We start from the raw sequence: 9,813 nt of genomic DNA, 5'->3' as shown, positions 1-9,813 counted from the left end.
ATGTGCTGATGTCCAAACAAAGGTCCTTGGTCATAAGGCTGTTAAGACTAGTAAGTGCAAGTGGTAGGAAAAGCATGCGCCAATTTGTATACCTGGGTCTTTGTATATTTATCAAACCTTTAAACAATACCAGCTAAGAAAATGTCACAAGCATAGCAAGATAACTGGGAATTTTGCATTTCTTTTGCCATTTTTGCTACCCAACTTACACAATACGCAAAGTGCTAATAAGCAACACTACAGAAACACATTTACATCAACACTGAAGACCTGGGGAAATGAAATCCAACAATTTTATTTTAATGAGCTGTGTTTTCTAAATTTGTTTTATTTTTTTCCTGTTTTCATACAATATTGAAAACAAAACGCGGCACATTCACATTTTCCCGAGGAACTGTAAAGATGATCTCTACAGGGATAACGTTGGAAAGCCTGAAGCTCAATCAACTGATGTTCAAAACTCTCAGAGGGAGTAGAGGCTTGATCTGAGTGGTCTATAACATGTACTGCAATTTAACAGAAGAGATGGTCGTCTTAATAGTAATGATTGAAAAGAACTTCCCAGTCCATGCGAAGAGTACAGTCCAAGAATAAATCAAAATTTTGAATGCATTTTATGCTACGTATGTGTATACTTTGCGATCCTCAGGTGTTCGTGCCAAATATTCTCTCTCAATAAGTCCTTCAATACGTTTCTTAATAACAACTGGACTTGGTAAGAATCGAGCCTTCAATTGCTGAGTTACCTAAAAAGAGAAGGTAGTCTAATTTTAACTAAAACACTTCCCCATAAACACACAAAAATCCCTGTTTTACTAGAGCTGACATGCCATTTTAAAGCTAAGAAGAACACATTTTAGTGATTGTATAACTAATATAAAAATACAGATGGACCAGGCAGAGTGACTAATAACTATAATCTCAGCACTTGAAAATTTGAGGCAGGAGGACTACCATGACTCAACATAAAAGACAGATAAAACAACTAAAAAATAAAGAGTACAAGAAAACGTAAAAATTTTACTTGAAAATGTTACGGATGGTTAGAACACACTTCCATGTGCCAGAATGTAGATGCTAAAGAAGATTAGTTATATTTCACTACTCTGCATATAGTTTAACCATAGTAATGATATTACTGGGTAGCACAGTGTGGTTTACGAGCACAAGCTCTGGGTTCAAATTCCGATTCACCTCAGTACAGCTCTAGGATCTCAAGAGATGAGTCAATAGATAAAATGCCTCGCAGCAATGGCACCCAATACTATGAGCAACTTCTGTCATTCTTTGTTGCAGCTGGAGTTGTATCTTAAGCACGATGCTACCAGTAATTAACTGTAGCAGCCTGTCTACTACTACCAATCACAATGTACTTCTACACACACACATACACAAACACACACTCCTCTAATGCTTTTAACTGTAATGTGGGCTGTTTCATTTTATAAAAAATTAACTAGTTGGTATTAACAATTAGTAACAGAACCTCAAAGCTAATGTTCATTTCAATAACCCACCCTAACTCTTATCATCCACCCACAAGTCAGATTTTCTTGTTGATCATGGCTATTTTCCAACAACTAATTGTTGGGAATTCTTTGACCACTCAACTATGTAACTACAACCTATCATCCTTCCACAATTGTCATTCTACTATCAAAAACCTTGCTCTTGACAGTTCTTCTTTTTCAACTGCAGCCTCTCTGCATATCACAGTGTACTTAATAAACCTACTTATTAGAACAACAACAATCAAAAATCTTGCTACCACCCACTTGAATTTGTCAATCCTTAACTTTAGATTTATTTTCTTTCCTTACAGAGTCTAAACTGCATTCAAGATCACTTCAACTCTCAAGAGCATCTTCAACTCTGGATTCTTTGGCCCTATTTTATAAGTACCATTTGATGAAATCACTATCAGTATAAACTAGGAATTGTCAAACTGTTCTCTAAGTTCAAATACCACATAATACTTTTTTTTTATAAAATCACTTGTATCTAGCTATACTTGTATATGCTACAGGTGTCCTCAGGTTAAAACTGGCCTTTTATAAAGGTTGATAACCTCTAGGGAACCCAAATACAAATTTATGAATTAAAATTTACTACTCTACTGCAGATAGAATCACTAATTCTGATGATGAGCTTTCCATGTGTTTTCCAACCATGGTGCTGTACAACCACTACCTTGTTTTACACAGAAACAAGAAGCCATCTCATTTCACTTTGATATTCCTCATCTTCCCACCTTACATTGTGTGTTTCTACTTTCATCACTTCTTGGTCAGCACAGACTGTGAGCCTCTACTGTGTTCTCAGGAAAAGACACATTCAGTTAGTACCTATTATTTCTACAACTGGCCACTAACATTCCTTTCTTTCCCAGACTTCACTACCCTCTTGTCCTAGCTACCTAACACCTCTTCCTCATAGTATAAACATCAATAATCTCCCATTTACAAGTAAAACCCAAATTCCATCACTTAGTCCTATAGAACACTTCTTTCTAATTGTTACCAGGACCCACTGTCTCAAAGTACAAAATACTCTTGGTGGATTCCACCTCCACCTCCTTCCCAGGTGCTCCATCAACTATCTACTCTTACCAGGCCAGTGAAAATGGATGGCAAAGTTAACTAGTGATTGTTGATACAGTTATTCATCCAAACTTTACAGTCTTTAGAAGTACTGACTACTCACTATGCTTAGTTTCCTTTTTTTCTTTGGAAAGGCATCAAATTTGAACACACAATACATAATAACCTTTGTAGAGCTTTTTTTTGGAGACAGGGTTTCTCTGTGTAGCCTTTCCCGGTCCTGGAACTCTCTCTGTAGATCAGGCTGGCCTTGAACTCAGAGATCCAACTGCTTCTGCCTCCACAGTGCTGGGATTAAATGTGTGTGCCACCTCCACCAAGCTTTTAGAGCCTGTTAAAGGCCAGACTGCTGACCCTAGAATTTCTGATTCAGTAGGTTTGGGTGAACTGAGAACTTCTAAGACTGGTGACAGTAGCACAGCTGGTTCAGAAAGAACCCTTTTACAACAAGTGTTCAAGGGCTTCTTCTCAGTGTCATCAGGTATTCTCAGTGCTTAAATATGGTACTGTGGGGCTCTTCTTTGTAGTTTTTCCCCCTTTTTTCTTTTGTTATTTCTCACACTACTCCTGAGCAATTTAGTATGAACTCAGTTGCTACTATATCCCCAAATGATATGAGTTCTCAATTCAACGCCTTCTAACTTTTTAGCTGACTTTCAATGCCCCAATGAACGTCTGGCCCCACATGTGCCAGTGTATTGTTAGTTAAGATATGGGCCACAGAAGCACACTATTCTTGTTCATTTTGTAGTTAAGGGGCCCAACCTCTCCTCTATCTGCTCACTCAAGCCAGAAGCCCAGGGGTGTTAAACTCATCCTTCTCATTTCCCATCATTAGTAATAAACTGAGGCTTTTGTTACCCAACTATGCTAATGGTACCTCATGTTTCCTAATTTGTAAAAAGAAGCTCTCAAAAAATGATAACCATCATTAATGCTCAGAAATAAAGGCCATCTGTTTATAAAGGTATGTTTTAGGCACAATATCTTGCTCTTGGTGAGCAGTGCTGTATGACACTATAATGACGTTGCAGTGCCCTTACCTCTGCTACTAAAACATTGTGCTGCATCTTCTTCCTAGACTTCATTATTCGCACTATAGCAGCTTCTATCTCATGTTTTCTGTCATCATCTACTTTCTGTCTTGTTTCTTTCCTTTCTGGGTCAGATTCACCTTGTTTGGCTGCAACTAAAACAGAAATAAGGGCATTTATCAGAAATGCAATTAAAAATTTGGTTTATAATAAAAGACATAACATAATATAATTCAGAAAAAATCCATCTCAATTAGAGTATGCATACAAGTAAACACACAACAAGCAAACATTCATGTTCACCTCAATTAGAAGTTATTTAGACAAGGATATCCTCAAACTCACAAGAGATTCACCTGCTTTGGCCTCATGATTTCTGAGATTAAAACTGTACAGCACACAAGCCTGGCTGAAAGCCAATTATTCATAGACTAGCATAATTCCTATTTTGGGAGAAAAATGGTAGTGGACCTCTCCAGTGTTAAAATTAGCAGTACACAATTTGCAAATTGCTTTCAGACCTCAACTCCTAGTTTTCCAGCACGGCTTCAAGTTTTAGTTCAGTTAGGCAAGTATCTGATGTCTCTAACTCATAAGGCACTGTAAGAGAGGGAAGAGCAGCTATAGTCAAGATTCTATCAGTTAAACAATTAAAAAGCATTACTGAGGTATCAGTAAAGGGATTCTATAGCAATAAAATACTCCTCTGTAGGACTTGCCAATTACCTCCTTAAATTCTATTACCTAACAAAATTCTTTTCATAATCGCATTACATTCACACTTTATTCCAGCCTTTAAGAGAGTCTCACTTTGTCTTTTTTGTAGTGTTCAAACTAACCAGAAAGGGGAAAAATAAAGACTTAATGGACAGCTATGCTGTAACTGATATAGCAAAACCCAGAAAATCTCAAAGAAACATATGCTGACTTATACATAGACATGAGATAGCAGATTTGTAATTTATGAAGTTATTCTGATATACACAACCATTTAGCTACTACAACTGTAGGCAAAGTTTCTTAGTTCAAAATACTGCTTTCTGCTGGGGACAGGGTGAGGCCCTGGACTATAGCCCTAGTATCTTACCATATATATCTATGTATCTACCGATGTTTCTAAGGATCTATTCATCCATCCATTCTAATCCTATCTCCATCGTTCTCACTCAGACACACACACAGACATAAGAGAAAACTACATTCGGTATTATTTGCTAAGAGGAAAAGTAAAAGCAAATCACAATCTACACAAAGGAAAAAAATATCATTAAGAGAAATAAAATATAAGTGGTAAAATGTGGAAACCCTGAAAGAATCCCAGTTCCAAAAGCTAAGACAGAAAAGGAACCTTAAAGACAATTGAGAATATACAAACATAGGTAGTATATATGAAATTATTTTTATCAAGTGTGATACTAAAATTATAAGATATAGGAAAATATCTTACTTTAAGGAGATGTAAGTGCTGAAGTATGTCTGTCTGGACTAATATTAACCTTAAAACTAGGTAGTGGAATGCTTTAATTCTAAACATTGGGGAAAAAGAGGTAGGCTTTTGCCATTTACAAACATAGAAAATAAAAACCTTACACTGATTATATTGAGCAGTATTTTCATTATCAACATAAAAGGCTTTCTTAAAAACTGTTCATAATGGTTGTTACTTATACTTTTAAATTAAAGGTAATACTGGTTTTGTAATTCCAAAACTTAGAAAATATCCAAAGATCAAACTTTCTGTAGTTTGATCAACTCAAGCTTTGAAAAAAAAGAATTACCCCATCAGTGTTAACAAGTCTTTAGGGTTGTATTTCATTTGCATTTGGGTTCAGCTGCATTTTTCATGCTCAGGTATCCATTCACCCTGTTTCTTGTCTTAGGGTCAAGTACAAACATACTACAAAGCATTATTTTTGTTAACAATGAAACAATTACTTTTAAAAAATAAGACATCCATCAGATGAGTAGATTTTTTTCTATATAAAACATACATCATTTTTAAGAGGAAAACTTAATTCCAGGTACCTGTTTGAATCTTGACTCTGTGTAGTTTGGATGTGAATTGATCATTAACTGTAAATATGTGGCCACTTTCTATCTCCTTTGACTTGGGTTCTTTTGTGAGGACCCGCTGTGTTGGTTTACCACAGGCGAGGGACTGGAGGGCTCTAACAAGTTCTCTTTCAGGGATATCTGTCTCTTGTTGAATTTCCTGAAAAATTTCATTAGATTTGACATAATTAGATTTCTCCCCCAAAGATTAAAAGTACATTAGTTAATCAGCAAATAAATCGATCACGAATAGCTACAGAAAAGTACATTCTATTAAAGAATTATCTCCTGACTATTATGACTTGCTACTAAAATCTCATTATTTGAACAAATTATAAATTGTTATAGGCAAGGGCATTTCGGCTTCAAGAAATACACAATGCGTTCTCTAAAAATGCCATCTGCAGGCATCACTAGAAATTTGAAGGCATTCAGGTAAAATAAACTACTACAAGAATCAGTCTCAGGAATATTTACTATATTCTTTCCCAAGTTTACTTATAGCACACTTTGTTTAAGCTTTCATTATGAAAAGAAACATTAGAATTTGGATTGACCATATTCATTGCCTCTGGGATCACAACAGGATTTGACTACTAGAAATTAACATTAAATACAAAATCAGTAAGAGATCTAGTTGATAACTGCTGTGTATGTTATATATGAATACTGTGTTATGTATGTTATACTGTGAAAAATATAAAAACACCTGGGGAAAGAACTGTAATTTTTAACTCATTGTTCTCATGTCAATGGGATAACTAAGAGAACTATACATTCAGATGACTTAATTCACATATATCTATGAAAACATGAATTAGGTGAAAGTCAGAATTCTGTGAAATGCTATTTTACACATATCTTTGATTCACATAATTAATGCATACTACTAATGTAGACATGACATATATTTTATGAATTAACAGGAACTAATTGTTAGACTGCAGATGGTTAGTTATAACATATTTTAGTTATACTGAAAAAATGGAAAATACATTCTTAGGTGGTATCTTTATACTTACAAATCAACTTTTGAATTTATACACTTAGCTTGATTCTTCCTTTGTATATGATGTGATATGATACTAAAGTTCCCCTACTGCTTTCTAACACTTCCAAACATTATCCACACTGACTATAATGATAAAGTTACCGTATCTCAAGTATCTAATGATCCAATTTGTTTCTGGAGTCTGTTTAATTCAAACTAGTTTGTCATCTATGATCTTTCCCGTAAGACCAGCACTTGGGAGACAGAGGCAGGACAATGGAGGATAGCCTGCTCTATCTACAGAGTGAGTTCCAGGACAGCCTCTATCATTTAAAAAGAGAAAAAGAAAAAAATATTTTTGTTTAATCTTATGTACTTTTGCATCCAGATACATTCTGGGATCAGCTAAGTTCATTAAAAAAAAAAGTTTAAGTTTTAAAGTTCTTCAAATTAATAGGTGATTTAATGGAGTCCTCTCATCTGGTATACCTTCCATAATTTTTGCTTTTAGTGTATTTATATAAATCCTCTATTTCTTGCTACAATGATTATAAGTAAGGTTATGATTCCTGGTAAGAAAATTCTCTTCATGTCGCTTCCTATGAAAATCTTTTTTACAGAAAGTCTGATGTTCAACACAATTATTTTGAGAATACTTTCTCGAGTGATCAACCAAGCTCATAATGATATAGTGTCTGTAAGTGTACACATTTGTTAATTCTTTGCTGATATTTATAATAACCCAAGAACCTTAGAGCAACTGTGCTAGCAAATGTAGGCATCATCCCCAAATACTTTCAGTGTATCTGTAGAGATCAACTGCTTTTTGCCTTAAAATGGTGTCCAGCAGCTAAAAAGTGCTTACTTTCCTCCAAGACATTTTAACTGTCTTTTAACTCATTTTCCTCAAGCAGATCCTTCTTTGTATTCCAAGGAAGCATTACTTAGACACTTGTGCATCATTCTTTCAGTATACATATAACATGCATCTGTAAGAGTAACGTCTCTTTCTCTTTTCAGTTTTGGTAACACAGCTGTGCCACATACAGCTTTATTTCAAGAACTATGTGTCTATTAGCTGTCTGAATTCTATATAAAGGTTTCAACTGTACTTTGTGCTGTATCGTATAATCATCTATATCCCTTTTAATTATTTTATCATTAGTCAACAAGTATGTTACGAAGATTATACATCTATTTTCCTATGAATATGTTTAAGTATTTCCTTATAACTATTAGAGCATTACACATAGTAACACCAATGATTGCTATCAATTTCAGATGGAATTAACACCCCCCCCCCCGCCCCGTATACACAAGGTTTCTCTCTGTAACCTTGGCTGTCCTTAAACTCAGAGATCTGCCTTGCCTCTTCCTCTTTTGTGCTGGGATTAATGGCGAATATCATCACACCTGATGGAATGTTTAGTGGTTTTCTCCACTTCAATTATATCTGACATTAAGGTCCAAATTAGCTCTCATACTTGAGACTCAGAACTTTGAAAAAGCACAATACAGGAATTATTACTCATGTTGCTTTACAAACCAAAGTTATTAAAATTAAGTATATAAATTACTATCCTATGCTTCTAACTATTTTAGATCATAGTAAACTTTATTCAAAAACACATGAAAAAAGAAAAAAAAAAACAAAAAACTTCAACAATTTTGTTACTATGGACTAAATATGATACTCCAAAATCATCTCTGTTTTCAGTTTTAAAGACAGCTCATAACCATTTTGGTAGTGTTACTGACTGGGTGACCGAACAAGTAAGGGAGGGACAATATGTGATTAGCCAAGACTCTACAAGAGTTTCTTCTTGGAGCTCTAGGAGTGCTCACTCTAGGACAAGTGAGGCACTAGGGTGTAATGGTGACCAAAAGGTCAACTAGAAAGGCCTATATAGAAAGAACTACAAACTACAGACTTTCACCAACAGCCCAAACCAATCAGCCCACCATGCAACACACCTTGAAAGTGCACCCCTCAAGTCCAGTCAAACCATTAGATTTTCCAAGCTCAACCTGACATCTAAATTCAACCTTGTCAAGAACCTTAAGCCAAAAGGGTCTTGTAAGGTCCTTAAACCACAGGTATCCCAATGAGCTCTGGCAAGCACTCAACTCAGAGAAACCAAGAGATGAATTATTAGTGGTTGTTTTAAGTCACACCATTTTGGGATTTGGTTTGTGGCTGACACACCTACCCTACTGAACTCAGAAGACTTTATAAAGCCAGCTTCCTTTAAAATGACTAGTATTGTATCTCCTCTAATTTCTGTAGAATAGCTGGCTAATGGAACTTAAGAAAAACTTGATACAGTGAACCATGCCAATAATTCCCTCATATCTATAAAAAAGATAACCCAACTCCACCTCTGTAAAAAGCTTTATGTATACTTTAGATACACCTTATGCTTGCTTCATCAATATTGTTATGAGTCCATGTAATTTGTGCATGAAAATTAGTATTATTAAGTATAATCCACTTGTTAAATATATATAATATAAAGGAGTTTCTTCACTTAGTCACTGAACTAAGACATCTACGTTTAACAGCTTTCTTTTAACATCATACAAAAATGGCATTCTCTGAATGTTTGCCTGAAAACAAAAGCATGATGGTGGGTACTAAAACAGATGTTGAATTTAACCTTCTTGCTTAATTTCAAACTCACACTTTTTTCTTCCTGTCACTTGATAGCTAAACACTGGCTTACAATAAATACGAAGCCAATAAAAATGTAGTAGTTTTAAAAAGCCTTGTTGTAGGAGGGGTTTCACTAGTGGTAGGCTTGAGTTTTCAAGAGATTAATGCTCTCTGCCTCCTACTTGTGATCTGGTGCTCATTTCCCTAGTGCTTGGACTATACGTGTATACCACCATATCTGGTTTTAACATGGTACTGGTAGTGGTTAAAGTGATCAAACTCAGGTAACACAATGACTATGCGGACTGAGTTATCTTTCCAGCTCCATGGTTCTATTCTTAGCAGACCAAATCTGGTACCGACCTAAAAACTTGTATCAGCAAGTGAAATAATAAAAGAAAATGTATTAAATCCACATACTAAGATATTACTCAGCAGTAAAAAGAACTACTGACATATCAGGGACCAATTTAAAATAAAACA

General features: G+C 35.2%; 1 protein-coding gene across 4 annotated transcripts in view; it reads right to left on the bottom strand.

Annotated features, from left to right (window-relative positions):
- Positions 1 to 308: 308 nt before the first annotated feature.
- The window catches only part of CUL3 (cullin 3), a 75,638-nt gene continuing 66,133 nt past the window's right edge, over positions 309 to 9,813 (bottom strand). For all 4 annotated transcript variants that reach the window (XM_084780113.1, XM_084780110.1, XM_084780111.1 and 1 more), the window contains 3 exons: positions 5,660 to 5,846; positions 3,644 to 3,789; positions 309 to 746 (listed from right to left, as the gene is read on the bottom strand). In XM_084780113.1, coding sequence (XP_084636239.1) covers positions 615 to 746; positions 3,644 to 3,789; positions 5,660 to 5,846 — 465 coding nt within the window. In that variant the 3' untranslated portion in view covers positions 309 to 614. The remainder of the gene's footprint in view (positions 747 to 3,643; positions 3,790 to 5,659; positions 5,847 to 9,813) is intronic.

The sequence above is a fragment of the Acomys minous genome (assembly GCF_964271855.1).
Source record: "Acomys minous genome assembly, chromosome: 4".
Lineage (NCBI taxonomy): Eukaryota > Metazoa > Chordata > Mammalia > Rodentia > Muridae > Acomys > Acomys minous.
The sequence above is the reverse complement of the archived record's forward strand: the minus strand, read 5'-3'. Positions and strand labels throughout refer to the sequence as shown.